The sequence below is a fragment of the Haliotis asinina genome, chromosome 14 (assembly GCF_037392515.1).
Source record: "Haliotis asinina isolate JCU_RB_2024 chromosome 14, JCU_Hal_asi_v2, whole genome shotgun sequence".
Classification (NCBI taxonomy): Eukaryota; Metazoa; Mollusca; class Gastropoda; order Lepetellida; family Haliotidae; genus Haliotis; species Haliotis asinina.
Genome location: NC_090293.1, coordinates 36,034,518 through 36,050,662, shown reverse-complemented (window position 1 = coordinate 36,050,662; position 16,145 = coordinate 36,034,518). Strand labels below are relative to the sequence as shown.

At 39.7% G+C, this 16,145-nt stretch overlaps 1 protein-coding gene across 1 annotated transcript; it reads left to right on the top strand.

Annotated features, from left to right (window-relative positions):
• The first annotated feature begins 13,284 nt into the window (after window positions 1-13,284).
• Window positions 13,285-15,827, top strand: LOC137260774 (uncharacterized). The gene is made up of 3 exons (XM_067798347.1): window positions 13,285-13,527; window positions 14,647-14,755; window positions 14,935-15,827. Exons 1-3 carry the CDS (start codon window positions 13,285-13,287, stop codon window positions 15,825-15,827), a joined length of 1,245 nt encoding a protein of 414 aa, XP_067654448.1.
• The last annotated feature ends 318 nt before the right edge of the window (window positions 15,828-16,145 follow it).

Genomic DNA, 16,145 nt, shown 5'->3' with positions numbered 1-16,145 from the left:
TTTTTAAAAAAAATAAAGTGGTGTTTCGTTTATGACTAACCAAAAGTCTTTCATATGCCGTGATAAAAAGAGTACCAAAAAATTGAGTTTAGTGGTCCTTTTACAGTGTAAGTTACACGATTCTGCTGTGACTCAACAACCTCGTTTAAACAATTACAGTGGAGCATAACCTTTTATGGATGTCTTGAAACTGCAGTTGATCAACACAGTTGGTGTGTGGTAAGTCAGGGACAACTTGTCTGGAAACCATCGATAGATGGGAAGTCTGGCAACTGTAGCAACGTTTATTTAAAGGAAGCAAACGAGTAAGATATGTTAGTAACCAAACCTCAATACATGCAAATGTTCAGTTCTTTTCATCTCCGTGAATAGTTCAATATTATTAGAAATCGTATGTATTACTCGGACCTCATTTCTTAAGGTGTTTGCTATATGCTTTTGCGAGCTCGTAGTATCTTCAGGAAAGCGTGAATGATCACATCCATGGACTACTGAGTTGAAATGGATTTCATCGGTGAGTAGGTGGAGATGTTCAGCGAGTAGGTGGAGGTGTTAGGGTATGAGTAGGCTCTTTAGTACGGAAAAGATTAGGAGAATAGCCTCTGTAGGTGTCTTCTGCAAAATCGGCGAGTCTGTAGCGGGTCCCCATTCCTCCTACACCAACTGGAACAAGAGACACGGGCAGGACAACGTGGAAAATGGACAATGTGCCAAGCTGCAGTCACGCACCTTCAAGGGAAGAATGGTAGGTGCAGCAGGAGGAGTGCTGTAATGTGCAAAGCGACATCAGGGGCGTGATTTAATATTGTAATATTCAGTTTTTCACATGACACCGATTAAAAGAATTTTGTCATAGAAATTCGAAAAACGCACAGTGTCGTCAAAGAGTAGATATAACTACCACAAGTTTCACATTGTGGTTTGAGTGCCCTTGTTTCGTAATACCTTGTATACACAATACATTCCATAGTAAGTGTGTAAGTTTTGTTTTACGCTTCTGTTTGCAATATTTCAGCAATGGGAAGCAGAAATAGGCTTCACACATTTTAACCATGTAACTAGTAGGCTAACTTACCGCCAAAACAATATAATAACATACGTGAGTACATAGATAAAGCTGTATCTGGGTTTGGGGATTAAGTGACAGTGATCTTGAAATCCTCAAGTATATTTGTTTCATGCTACTTACGTTGCAATTTCAACGACGTTTTCCTCGTTTGGTTGCTTTGGCTGCGACGATGATGACGATAATTCTGTTGACATTCCGATCATGGAGTTGACTTGATCATGGTCATCGGTCCTCAGTTACGCAGATCGATGCTCATGCTGTTGATCACTGGATTGTCTGTTCCAGACTCGGGGTGGGGTGGGGGTGCGGTTGTTGTAAGACTTATTTATTTATAAGATGATTGTTGTAAGACTTATTTATAAGATGTAAAAAATTGTGTTTTGGACCACTTTGTATGCTGCATACTCTCATTGAATATGAATTGTTTTCACTTTACCGAAAAATGTCAAATAAGTCCCGTTGTCGTCCCACGTGAAGCGTGAAACAGTCTTCGAAAACGCGTTAGTGCTATTGCAACAAAACACTACGGTTAGATAACGTTTTCTGTGGAAGATTCTCTTTCTCTAAAGCGTTATAAGCATCACATATACAGACCAGATGAAACACAAATAGGGCAAAAGAAAGTTAACACCGACTTCACTTGGCCCCAAAATTAGAAACAAAGACGTATGTGCGATTAGTGATAATTATTAATTATACAGAAAGCATTTTTCAATAAGCTGACTTAAAAAAAATCATTCTAATGCTGGTTTTGCATTTGTCGCATTTCAATAAGAAAGAGTGAAGGTATCAAAATTGAACACTACGAGAATCAGAGTCGACCAAGGCAGAACGTTGACGTTGTGCAGGATCTTGAACAGTTTCTGGCAGTATGAGGCCATGCGTTGTCGTGCTGCAGAATGATCCCTCGGGGATTATATTTGGGCAAAGAAAGGGAACCACAAAGGTCTGAACACGTCGTCCCTGTATCGCTGGACATTAAGATTTCCAAGGATGATAGCAGCCATAATCAGATGCTTGTACTTTTCGTCTGCTGATGGCGTGTAATAGTGCTGTCGTCGTCTTGAATCTGTTCCCGATCTTCGGCGGTCTTTGAACTGGCTGGTCGCGATTTCATAATTTGTTGATGGTTTGTGGGTTCTAAAGCAGCCATATTGGCCATACCGATCGCCCTGTCACGTTGCGCTTGCTGTAAGTCTTGGTCACATTCGTCGTGTTGTTTGGGCAATTTATCAAACCTGTGTAGACACATAAGGATTTAAACTCAGAGAGTAGTGACATGTATCCAACGCGTGTCACGTTCCGTGGCGTCGGTGCTTCCGTCCTTGAGACGTGCAATACGTTGTTGCGCGTGCATTTCGAAAAAAGAGGAACAGAGCAAATGAATGCCACACAAGACTGTCACTTTGGAAAGTTCAACCCCTGCCCTTGCAATCGTTCAGAAAATTAAACATCGTTTAATTGAAACGCATTGTATGCCAAGGCTAACGTGTACACGACGTCATGGGGCCATTTTAATGGTCCGTGGGGGAATGTCTAAACAACAAGTAGCTGCACATTACCACTGCCACCGGAACACCATTTCTGCACTGCTGAGACGCTACCTGAACACAAATCGATCGGCCACGCTCTGGACGTCTACATGTAATGCCAAGACAGGACAGATGGATAAGGGTGACCCATCTTCGCCACACGTTTCAGACTGCAGTAATGACTACCCGGACCATCCCAGGACTTCGCCGTATTCACCCCAACACAGTTCGACAATGTTTACGTCATCACGGGATCGGACCACGACGTCCCGCTATACGACCTATCCTCATAGGTCATAGACAAGGTCACCAAATGTGGTGCCGAAATCATGGGTAAACCCTGGTTTTTGGTGGAGAAATGTTGTTTTTACGGATGAGTCCAGGTTTAACATTTCCCATAGTGATGGACATCAACGTGAGGGAGAACGTTATGCACAGATCTGTGTCTTGAGAGGAATCGCTTTGGTGGTGATGGTTCCGTGATGATTTGGTGTGAAATAACAACAAGCCAAAGAACTCCTTTTATTGATTGTTCAGGGCAGCTTAACTGGTGTTGACTACAGGGATCAGATTCTTCGACCTTTGGCAATTCCTTTTAAAATTATTACTCGCCCGTGGAAGAAACGTTTTACGCCAATACTACACAAGTGTAATACCACTAGACATATCACGTCATAATGTTTCATAGCTATGACGTCACAATGCTAATGCCGCTGTCGCAATGGCACAAGGCCTTGCTTGACTCGCTGAAAGGTGAGAGTTATCACACTGTAGGCGATTTCGCCGCAGTTTCTATCAATTTATGCTGGCGAGTAATAAACAGAATACTGAACTCGCTTCCATGAAAGACCATTTTTCTCGCTTTGATGCCAAATCATTCACTCGTTTGATGAAAATGGCATTACACGGAATGTCGTTTAGTATCCTCTTTATACGTAATCACTGAATTGTCTAGTCCAAACTCAGTTATTTACAGACCGCCGATATATGAGTAGAATATCGCCGTGTGAGGTGTTAAACAACATACGAAAGAAAACAAAGAAAGATTGTCAAGTTACTGGGAAGTACATAATTTAGTTCTGTAATGTTCTTTCACATTTCTTCCGTTCGTTTCCGATTGATTGGGTACAGGTCGTATGCAGTGACTTGCCTCAGCCAGGTTGTACAGCCAGGTTAGGCCAAAGGTCAAACATTCCCTCAGGTATCACGTCTCGCCCGTTGAAGGTATCACTGTTTAATAACTTTACAAAGTTATTACACATTGTGTAATAACATGGCGTGATGCCGTATGCATGTTAAAGTTATGACGTCACAATGCTAATACCTCTGTCACAGTAGTACTCGACCTTGATTGATTCTGGCTAAGCAGAATGTCATCACACTCGTTGAATTCTTAGGAAAGAAGTACTTCGCTCGATATTATTTTGCTAATGTTGGGTGAGTAATAAATAAAATGGCAAACTATGACCTGTGTAACACCATATTTATGAAACTCGTGGATGGTATCGGTATCTAACGAGCGAAGACCAGTTAGACACCAAACCATTCACTCGTTTGATAAACATGGTATTACATGGGACATAATTTTTTAGTTTAGTATTCCCTATCTGCAAAGTCATGGTCCTGGGTTAAGATTGCACCAGCACAATGCCCGCCCTCATATGGCAAGGGTTGCTATGGATTTCTTGCAACACCATAACGTTGACCTGCTTTGACCTGCAAATTCACACAGAGCATATTGGGACGAGATAGATCGACGTCTACGCCGTCTTCCTTATCCGCCAGATAATGTCTTTGAACCTTTGCCTCGCAACAGAACTTAAGAAAATCTGGAGTGACATCCCAGAAGCCTTCGTTTGACAGGCTCTATGCGTCATCGATGCACTGCTGCTCTCAGTGCCCATGGTGGACTTACCTTTGTTGAACTTGTGGCATGGCCGTTTGACCCCTGTCCCGCTTGTGAACTCGTGACGTCATTGTAATTTACTGTTCAGTTGAAATTCTCCCAGTTTGTTATGGTCTCATGATCCCTCCATTATAGTTCATATGTACCTTTAACTTTGTTGTCGTACTTATCAACTGTGATAACATTTTGACAATGCTCAGCTTTTTTATGTGGCTAGTATACATTGTAACTATCCAACATCAGTATTTACGACAGAATCATGCACGTGCATTTGGACCAATGCTTCACAAATAGATTTTTTAACATTATGAAAAATGTACGATTCGTAAGCAGTTTCGGACAGCTGGGTTGTTATTGGGACCATATTGCATTTGGGTGAATGTTTTCTGCTTGAATTTAGATTAAGTTTGTACCAGCGTTTTCGTTTGGCATACAATTACTTTCAAAGTGATGAGTTTCTTTTGCCCAGTATTTTAGTTTTACGGGTTCTCCCATCTTCTACGTTTAAAGTCTTCTTTCGTTTTTATTTTGTCTGTTCGTGTAATGGAATTGCAAGATTGCCCATGGTTTCCAAAACTTCTTTTTACATAACTATCACCATAAACGTTAAACATCTTTTCCCTTTTCATCTTCCTCAGTACACATTTTATGTTTATCGACTGTCTAATATAATATGTGTTCTAATTTCAACGTATTTCGAATCTATTGAAAGTGAGTGATTAAATTTCCAAAATCCTTTCTCATATTCCACCGTCTTCAACTTTGTACAATCATAAGCCAGTGTGTTGAAAGTCGTATCTGTAGGCCTGATAATACCTGCTTGAACAACATTTTTGCTTCAATGTTTGAAAGGTAAAGTTATTTGTTTTATACGAGTTTGTTGTTGTACATCTATTTTGTCGTTCAGTTCACTCCGTGGATCTAATATATTAAATTGTAGTTGAACGTGTCTAAATCAGGATTGTGAACAAAATTCCAGTCGCCACTTTTACTTTTGTAATCTGAATCTAATGTGTCGATAATAGTAATGACTGTATAATGGTTCTAGAGTCTTGTTGACCAACTAACACTGTAGTTTAAGGACTAAGATATTCCCTGACTTATGTATAAAGCGAACTGTTCTTCGTTAAGAAGAAAAGCGACTATCTGAAGTCACTAGTGGCTATACGTTGAAGTGGCTTCACATATTGTGGATATACCAGAGTGCATTTGATTACAGTCTTCTTTGGATTATACTGTGGGTATTTCCTTGGATTACAACCCTGATTATACAGTGGGGATATTTCTTATTGGATTACTAAACAGTCTTGTGTAATTCACTGGATTTAAAACAGCTCAGTCTTTCAACTACACAACAAAAGAACATCAAGGTTAGTGTACATGTGTGTAAACAACATCTAAGGGAGAACAACTTACCACATGGCATCCATAATAAATTCCGCATCACACATATGAGGACATAGATCCACACATATTTCCGTTGTATCCAGCAGCACACATATCTCCATGAATGGATAGATCCAGTATTGGGTAGATATCCAGCATGTCTAGATGTTCAGAGGGGTTGGGACAAGTAACCCATTCATGTGAAGAAACAGACTGATTCATACTGTACTCCAACAATGAATGAATCGTTTGCCCACCCAGGGGGCTCCTTTATTTTAAAAAATTGACAAATGATACAAAATATTTAACAACCCCCCCCCCCCCCCCCCGCCCCCTAATTATTGTATTCACACAAAAAAAACATCATGAAAAAACATTTTACATTTACAGCATATTTCAAGGAACAAACATTTTGTAATCACTTGTATAAAAATGATCAATACTCACAGTTCAAGATATTCCTCAGCCATGTCTTCTAACACTGAACGCCAGAGCCAGGGAGGATGTGAACTTCCCGTACCAAATTGTAGAACTTTCTGGTTCCATGACCTACAATACTTGTAAGGTCAAGACTTCCTCCATATGACCCATATTTTCTTTTTAAGGTTACCATTTCCTCTCAATTTGACCTGTATTTACAAGCTCACCATTTCCTCTCAGTTTGGTCTGTATTTTTAAGGTTACAGTTTCTTCTCAATATGACCTACATCAGTAAGGGGGTCAGCCACTGGTGCTGGAAAATTCCACTATTTTCACCAAGAGAGGTCCCCTAAGGTTTAGAATACTGGCATTGGAAATTGTACCAAACAACCCCTCACCCATCAGTGTACTATCTTAAAGTGTATTCACCTTGCAAACATCCAGCTGTACTCTTAATAACCAAACAAAGAAAACAATCACAAAATTACACAATCATATGTGGTGAAGAGATTTTAAAATAAATACTTTATTTCTTGTTATTTCAGTCACAATAAAATAACTGTTGAAAACAAATAAATATGTATTGTTAACCATGCCCGAATCATAATGAACATGATTTATGATAAACCCAGCACATCACTTAATGTATATAATATAATTCTTTAATAATACACAAAAATAGAAGAAGAAGAATACAGCAGCGTGCTCATTAGCAAGCGCTCAGCAGTCCCCATGTAGCAGTCCCTGGTAAACTGCACTCTAGCCAGAATAATCCATCAGAACATAATCCCTAACTCATATTCCACACATTTGCATTGTGTAAGCCAGGTTCCCTCCATTTCTAACATCAGACAAAGACATTGCGAACATGTGTCTTCAGTAAACTAGAGTTACGTCCCTTACCCTTAGCGTAGGCGTAAAAGAACCGGGGGAACCTGTCTAAAACACGGAGCTGTCAAACCTGTGCGCAATCGGCCCTGACTCCAAACGGCAGCTCAAATACGTAAATGATGCATTATTTTTAAGGGAATGAATATAATAATTACAGATCATTACAGAGCAAAAAAGTAACGGAAACAGTAATGACGTTTGAACTGTAAGTTTCAACTTTTTATGACTGATCATAGTACGAGGTTGTATGACGAGGTTGAGTACATAGAGTTGCCATTGGTATTAAAGAGGTTAGTGAGTTTTATGCCGCACTAAGCAATAGTTCAGATTTTGTCTGAAGCAGACAATCCAGTGAACAACAGTATAAGCATCGAACTGGAAACTCATGTTTCAGCCAAGTCAATAATCCCATTAATCGCCTCTTGTGAAAATCGTGAATGGGTTCATTCATTCTAACCGTTGAATACAATTTTGCATTAGAACAATACATTAAAAACACAAGAGATATACAGATTTCATGGTTTATTAGCTCCGTTTAGAAATAAGTAAAACTATGGGATAGAAGCACGCCCAATACTCTACTGTACATGTCAATGTCCTTCATCCTCCTGTCCGCTCTCTGTCTCAGATAGGGTGTCTGTATCATCATCATCTTCGTCATCTTCGTCATCATCATCCTCAGTCAACCCTTCCACCCAAGCCTTGTATTTGTACAATATTGAAAACACATCATTATACATGTATATGGATATTGTTGCTGCCTTTTACTTCTGTTAATATGACGGGACAAACATGAGCCCAAACATATTGTTTGGTGCAGACTGGACAGGAATACATGTTCACACGGCGACAGTCCTACTGCAAATGACACATTTAGCCTTTTGTCTCTATTTAAAAATCTGTTTTCATTCGTTTTGTGGGCACTGCGTCCATGGTGTGGACGACACTTTTTTCTTTCAACTTGGATTCGCCTGTTAAACGACTTGTTGGGTGGGAGACGTGAGAGCAAACGTGTCCGTAGAAGTGGGTAGGTCCATCTTGACTCCTTGTTTCTCGTAATAGATCATATAATCGTCTACATTAATAAAGGGACTGGGATAGCCCTTGGCCTGCAAGTAGTAATATTTGGTGCATTTCTTAGGATCTTCCAGATAGGGTCTCCAGTACCTCCTGTTCAATTTCTTGTTGCAGTTGAATACTGACAGTTGCAGATGAAGTGTCACTATCACAGGTCCACGGCTAAATGAAGCTAAATTGCCCTCGTTTGCACAATTGAACATATAGAACTCCCCTGTTGTTCAAAAAGGAGGAGAGCGTGGTTTCGATCCACGGTCCTCTGGGTTGTGAGCCCAGTGCGCTTACACTGCGCCACTCTGCTGTACTTGCATCTACCTTGTGTTAGGACATTTATATCAACCAATGACAACCAAATAGTCACAAACACATCCAGTCTATCTCTTAAACAGGGCTAAATACGGACAGTTTGGAGACCATTTTTCATGCTCGACCAAGGGACCATCATCGACTTCCCAGTTCTTGAGAATGACACCACATTGAAAACACTTGCAAGCATCTCCTCTGAGTAAGTACACAAATCCTGCCCATGCCATTTGACTAGGACTCTGTTTCATCTGCACAGGCCAAGACTGAAAGGAACTGGAATTGTGTTTGTGGTTTGAGAGGGATACTGTCCGTATATAGGTAACAACCATCATCATATTTGGTCTTGTCTGTCTCTAGTCCCAGCAATGTCACGGCCTGTATCTCTCTGCATTCCTCTAGGGCTTTGCAGAACAGGGTTGGGGCCTCATCTAGGTAACATGTTGAGTAGCTCTCTGACCCAGTCAAAGGAGGTTTGTGGTTTCTCAATAATCTCAGCTTTCATGAGGCAAGTAAGGACATTAAACTGTACCAGTCTGTCAACCACTTCTTCTACACGCTGTATGGCCTGCATGGGGCCAGAATAATTCTTCCGTAGGATCTTCCGGTGAACCTTCACCCTTTCCATTTTCTGTCTTCAAGGTAAACAGCTACCAGAGTCACGAACATAGACTGGAGAGGACACGTTCTCTCTGGCAAGTGAAGTCAGAATGATCTGGAGGGCTGTTTGGGGGCCTTAAATGTTCCAGCTGAGTCTAAAAATAAGTTGGGGGGACTTCCATGTGACTCATGGTCTAAATATAGACACACCTGGTGTTTATTTTGAACATTTCTTTGACTGAGCCTCAAAGTAGCCTCATGTATGTTTCCCAAACTTGTTTAAACGAAAACTATTTTCTGATACAATCGGTCAGCATGTATTGCACATGCATAATCGTCAAGCTACCTGTAGCAGCCAAGTGTACTCGCCCAATTCGTTGTACCGCCTCTCTTGTCACAAATGCGTTTAGTGCGCAGGATCATCTAATATGTGTCTAGCAGTAATACGACGAATATTTCTGAGTTCCTACTCTGTATAGAGAGACAAAACCTAAGCCCTCACACGTGACCTTTTACATACTATGATCACAGTCCGTTTGCACTGCACAATTCGAGTGTAAACACGGGACGAAAAAGCCGGATTGTACACAATTGAAAAAAACGCAAATAGACCAGTAAGTACCCGATGCTATGACCGGATTTGTGTACGATCCGCGGTATTTCCGGACTTTGGGTGCTTTTATCGTAAGAAGCTGCACCTTTGGAACATGTCATCATCGCCCAGTACTTTAGTTTTTATGATGAGATCGGATTTGCAGACATTTCTAAGAATGTATTCAAACTTCAATAGCTGGATGAATGCATGATCGTAGAGTAGAGTGTTTAAATAAGTCCCTTCTAGTTGTAATCAGGTATTGAAACTTCTGAATTTACTAGGGTTAGAAATATAGAGTCGATATATCCTTAACCAAATGTTGTAAATTTTCAAGTTTCGAATGTTTTCATCCCATTAGAAACTTATGTACCATTCGGTTACTAGTGTATGTATTTAAACAGCCTAAATGTTACCTGTAGGTAACCAGGATAATCCAGTATGTGAAATATTGACTTTATTTCACGTACGTCCATGGTTTTGGTATCGTGACCTAGCTAAGCTTCTACCTTTAAGGTGTGGTGAGCGTTTCAGCGTGACCAGGTTACCAGGTAAATCACGTTCATTCACATAGTTGTCAGCTCTTTCGACAAATGGGAATAGAAGAAAAGGTCTGCAGACAGATTTTTAATACGGTATTCCTGCATATAAGTAGTCTGTATCTATGCTCTACGTTTCGGTTCTTCAATTTCTTCATGTGTATCTATGTGCATGGAACTCAGAGAGAAACGAGTCGTTTATTTTCACATGCACTTAAGCAAATGCGCAGCTTATCTGAAAGTCTCGAGACGTATCACTGAATTGACACCTTCTACAAATATGTATTCGCCTTATTTCCACTATACCCAGTGGGTAACTGGGAAAGTAAAGAGGTCACACACACATTGCACATATAACGTTCAGTGTAGATATACGCATGCTCAAACACGTTTTATAGTGAAGCTTTATGGAAGCTTTTGATACCATAAATACCAGTTGACCAATGATCAATTGTTTCACTATTGCTGATTCAATTTCACTGACTGCTCAGTACAACTTATGCAATATTCAAAATATTGTGAGGGCATGCGTTCTCAGTGTGTGTTACACAGATACACATATATAGAAATATAACTATAGCGATTCGGGTCCTTGAACTCGTTTAAGTTTTCGCGTGTATAACGAGTTTTACATACAGTTTGTGGACGTACATTATTAAAGAAACATGAAAATGGGGCGGCATACATATTTTGTAGGTACCACTACATCCGAGAGGAGGACGAGCATATATCCAGGTTATGGGAGGCCATGCAACTGAAGTGTCGCATGCGGTTTATTGTTAAACCATTATACAGAAATTTGATCATTATGATATGACGTAATGGATTCTTACAATGGCAATAATCACAGTCTTAGTCCGTATTTCTTTGTTGTAAAAGGTTATTCCTCTGAAAGCGTATCACGGTCGTAACGAATGTGCCCATAATACGCTTCAATATATTCCTACGGTATATTATTGCGTAATAAAGCATAATGTTTCAGCTGAACATGATGCCCTAATAAGACAGGCTTAGTACGTTTGACATGTTATAACAAATGCCAGGTGCAACATGTCCCAATAAGTTTTTAACAAAAACATTGTATTAACCACGGAATATACTCAAGCGCCATTTTTCAGCCACCACATCACTTGTGAATAAGAAACAAAGTCATTTACCATTTCATTAGTCGTTAGATCAAATTTAACTCTTGGAGAAATATTACAGAGTAATGAAACCAAGTATGTCAGGAAAGAAATTTAATGGCTGTGTAAATACCTCAGGTGAACACTCTAATATACGTATTCAAGAAACGTAAATAAAATTGCCCAACCCCCAGCAATTTTTAAAGAAAATTATATTTGATCGTCTGAAAATTAAATAACGTAGTGTAAAATGTTGCAGAAAGCTTAAAAAATGTTTAGGTATCCAGCGTCTTTAAACATCAAAGCGTGTTTAAATTATTGGAGAAGGATTTGAGAACTAACGGAATAGACATCGTCCAGTGAAAGGAATAGTCCCATTTTGACATAAAGACAAAATGACTTATTGAAAACTGCTGTGATCAACACACGTCTTGCAACCATAGCGTCAGTGGCTGTGGCTACAGCAAGCAAACCTTCATATATGTAGTAAAGATAATGAGAAGTTTAAAGTTTGAAATAATTGATGTTAATTGATATTTACAGCCAAGTGAGCGTTTCAGCGTGACCAGGTTACCAGGTAAATCACGTTCATTCACATAGTTGTCAGCTCTTTCGACAAATGGGAATAGAAGAAAAGGTCTGTAGACAGATTTTTAATACGGTATTCCTGCATATAAGTAGTCTGTATCTATGCTCTACGTTTCGGTTCTTCAATTTCCTCATGTGTATCTATGTGCATGGAACTCGCCTTTATGGTCCTTTGTCAGCTTTGTCAGCTTTGATCAGTTAGTGAATTTATAACAGGTATAATTAATGGCAACACCACTCGGGTTACTCAACAATGGTTTCCATTTGGCATTTTTCCTGTCTGGAGTAAATACTCAACATTATAAATTAAGGTCTGTAGTGGCAAATGCATTGTGTGTTAAGTAATATGTGCATGTAAGTGTTGCAAGAGGGTTTATCAGCTGAGTTACCCAAACAAACATCCACCAAAGGATTAACCGATAACACACTGATTGATTAATTACTTCTATCTACTACAGCGGATTTGTCAAAAGGCAGTGTGTGTAGATGTACTGATTTATACTAACTACATCCTGTCGTAAAGTGCGAGTGTAAAAAGAACGTCCTCCCTTCAAAGAATTAACCACCATTGCGTTGATTGACTGATTGCTCATTATTGGTTAACTAATTATAAATTACTTAGAACATCATACAATTAGTTGCCAGGTGTACTCTCTTGGGTGACCAATGAGACGTTTATCAGGTTTTCACCAATGTGAAAAACGTGAAACTATGTGTTCGCAAATTAGACTGTTGTGAGAAACACGACATAGAGCAGGATTATTTACCAGCTGCTGATGCATGGAATATCGTTCTTTTATGTGGATATTGATGGATATATTCCTGAACAACGTAGTAGTCTGTGTTAAATTCATTATTTGCATGTGATTTTAATTTATTTGTTGTAGCATTCAGCAGAATCTATATGCCAGAAAACACACTAGATCACGTATGTGTGTGAAATATGATTCTAATTGGTAGTCTATACAATGTTTAAATTTTACAGTCATGTTAGAAATTTACTATCAGTATAAGCACACCGTGTGTTCTTTTATTAATTTTCAAAATCATGCAAATATAAAAATACATTAATTAGGGTCGTGAGACAAAATATAGAGACGTACATTAGCTCCGTTATTTGTCCGTCCTAATAGTTTTGACCATTTCTACCACTGGTAGATTAATAACCTTTCATTTGTTTTCATAATACATTTGTAATGTTGTTAAAATGACTTCACTTTAGTTGATCTGTCTATAATTAAACTGTCAGTTGCGCATATGGACTGCGCAACAGAGGTCACGAACCAGTCACGAATTCTGGGATATCATCTGGGTACTAATGGGAGAAAAACAATAACAAAAGTTTCCACCAGTGCAAGGAAATTGCTCCGCATCAGTGCCCCTTTTATAAAAGAGAAGAAACTTACAGTACGCACTGACCTTCCAGTTCCCCTGAAGAAACAGAGAGGACGTGATTCTTCAAAGGCTAACAGAGCGTTTGAGCTCAGGAAGAAACATAAGGTACAGACTCGAATTCAGGAGAGAGGAATAGACATTAGCCTCCAAATCAGAAAAAGTTCCCATGACGAATGGAGAACAATCGATGTCGACCAGACACCGTAAGACAATCATCACAACAAAAAATATGAATTTAACTATGACAGTTTTGTTCAGTTGCTTAAGCTCTTCAGATTTAAGCAAAGTGTTTTTATTGGACATTTCTAAGACTCCTGCTCGAATTTGTCAATGAGTAAGTTCCCAGATCAGTAGTGAATCTCTCATTTACGAATACCCAAACTACCGAAACTGTTTATAAACATTACCACGTGCTTTTCTATTTTTAGTAATGTTATTCACTTCGGAACTACTAGACAGGAAGTGGAGTTTTGTTTACAGTTTTCCACACGCGAGTCATATTCCTTTTCATATTAGGGCCGTCTCCTATTCTCGCGGTAAACGCATTTTCTGCCGAGATCGCCTATGCGTTTGTTTACCTTGCCGACTGGTAACTAGGAAGTGACCCAATTCTTCGAGTGAACAAAATCTTGCAATGTCAGTTTACAAGGAAAGAACCATGACATGGTGTTTTTGATATGCCCGGGATCAATGACATTTACTCTGTCACAATAGGGTATCTCTATCTAGCTAAAAAGAACACACAGAAATATTCAGTCTCTACTACAAACATCGTCTGCCACAGTACCACCCACTGACAAATAGAAATCAAATGATTATCACGTGACTTCATTTGCGCGCGCTCTAAAAAGTATGGAAACATTTAAGGGCCATAGACTGGAATTGGTGCCATCGTCACTGGTAATCTTTTGTAACTAAGGTTATACATGTCGTTACAGTAAATGTAATAGTTGTAATGTGATACGTCTTATTAATAGCAATTAATAAAAAGAATACATGATACAAATTTCATATTAAAGACACATTTTTTAACAAAAAGAATAACAATAATAGTAGAAAAATGACTTCATAAAATAACCCTTTTTTAAGTCACGACTTCTACATTAATTACACTGTAACAGAATTTCTATAAATAAAGGGTACATACAACATAGACACATATATATCTCTCTCTCCCTATATACATATCTCTCTCTCAAAAGAGATTTTGTATTTGTCTTTTAGGGAGCAAAGGCTAGGGTAAAGAAGCCATATGATAAGGACAATCTTGTAAAAGCATACGAGGCTACTGTCTATGACGTCCCCGATTCAACTTTGAGGGATCGAACACGATGTAATGTTGCTCTGAACGGGGAAACCTGACCTGACAGACTCTTTACAACTGCAGAAGAGGAATCTCTGGTTAACCATGTGAAATACATGGCGGAAATTGAATATGGTTATTGGATTTGGAAGAGCAACATCCAATATCTTGCAGCCGACTATCTCAAGTCAGTTAAGAAGCATGTAAAGGCTACCCATTCCTTAATAACAAATGGTTCAATGGTTTCTTGAAACGCTGGCCAGACCTTAAATTAGCCAAACCACAGAAACTACACTTAGCCAGGGCAAAGGGTGCTTGTAAACAAGCAATAGATAAGTACTTCCGTGAGCTGAAAGCAATTATGACGAGGCATAGCTTCAACAGTTTCCCTGAGCGCATCTTCAACATCGACGAAACTGGTGTGAGCACAGAACACAATCCATCAAAGGTTGTGTGTGGAAAAGAATCCACCCCACAAGCCGTCACATCACCTAGATCGGCAAGTGTAACAATCATTGCAGGGGCGAACGCCCTCGGAAATTATGTTCCGCCATTTTACGTTTTCCCAGGTAAACGTTGGTCAGACGATCTCTTGACAGGTGCGCGAGTTGGATCCAACGGGAAGATGTCGCAAACTGGATGGTCGAATTCCGCCATTTTTGAGACCTATGTGATGGATCATCTTGCCAAACATGCTGGAATAAAGGAAGGGATTGATGTCCCACCTACACCGATCCTTTATGACGGTCACAAATCGCACATATCTCTGACGCTAACTGACTGGGCAAGAAAAAGAAACGTTCTGTTTGTACTTCCACCACACACAAGCCATTTGACTCAACCTCTTGATGTTAGAGTGTTCGGTCCGTTCAAGAATCCTTATTACCGGGAATGTCAGACATATCTTCACAACAACCCTGGGGTATCTATTACCAGATATGAAGATGCCGCTTTGTCAGCTCAGCCATATATCAAAGCGCTATGTCCAGCCAACATCTCCAACGCTTTTCGCAAGTCGGGAATCTTCCCGTTTGATCGAGGTGTCATAGATGAAGCACAGACAGCACCGGCGATTATTTATCCAGCTGAAGTCTTGACATAAATTCCGAACACAACTCATAGTACATCTACTGTAGCTGTTGGAACAGGGTCGTCTGTGATCTTCCCTCTGACTTCCGCTGGCACCGATGACACAAATGGCAACGTGAACGCTCCTCCTGTGACAATATGCGAATCTCAGTTGCCGACTGATACTTCTGCTCTTGCTGGCGCTTTTCTCGAAACTAGGAAAATTAAAGCAGTTGTCGAGAAGAAATCCAGAAGAAACTTTGTCCACCGTGTAAGTCCGTCACTGGAAATCATATGAAAAAAATCAACACCGACATCTTGAGGAACTGTGCAAAGAAGCAAAAATCAAAAC

Excerpts from the sequence above, each read along its gene's own strand:
- LOC137260774 (XM_067798347.1), top strand. The coding sequence starts at position 13,285 with ATGGACTGCGCAACAGAGGTCACGAACCAGTCACGAATTCTGGGATAT. Across the intron at positions 13,528-14,646 it reads AGCTCAGGAAGAAACATAAG|GGAGCAAAGGCTAGGGTAAA; the intron begins GTACAGACTCGA and ends TTTGTCTTTTAG. Across the intron at positions 14,756-14,934 it reads TTTGAGGGATCGAACACGAT|GCTACCCATTCCTTAATAAC; the intron begins GTAATGTTGCTC and ends AAGCATGTAAAG.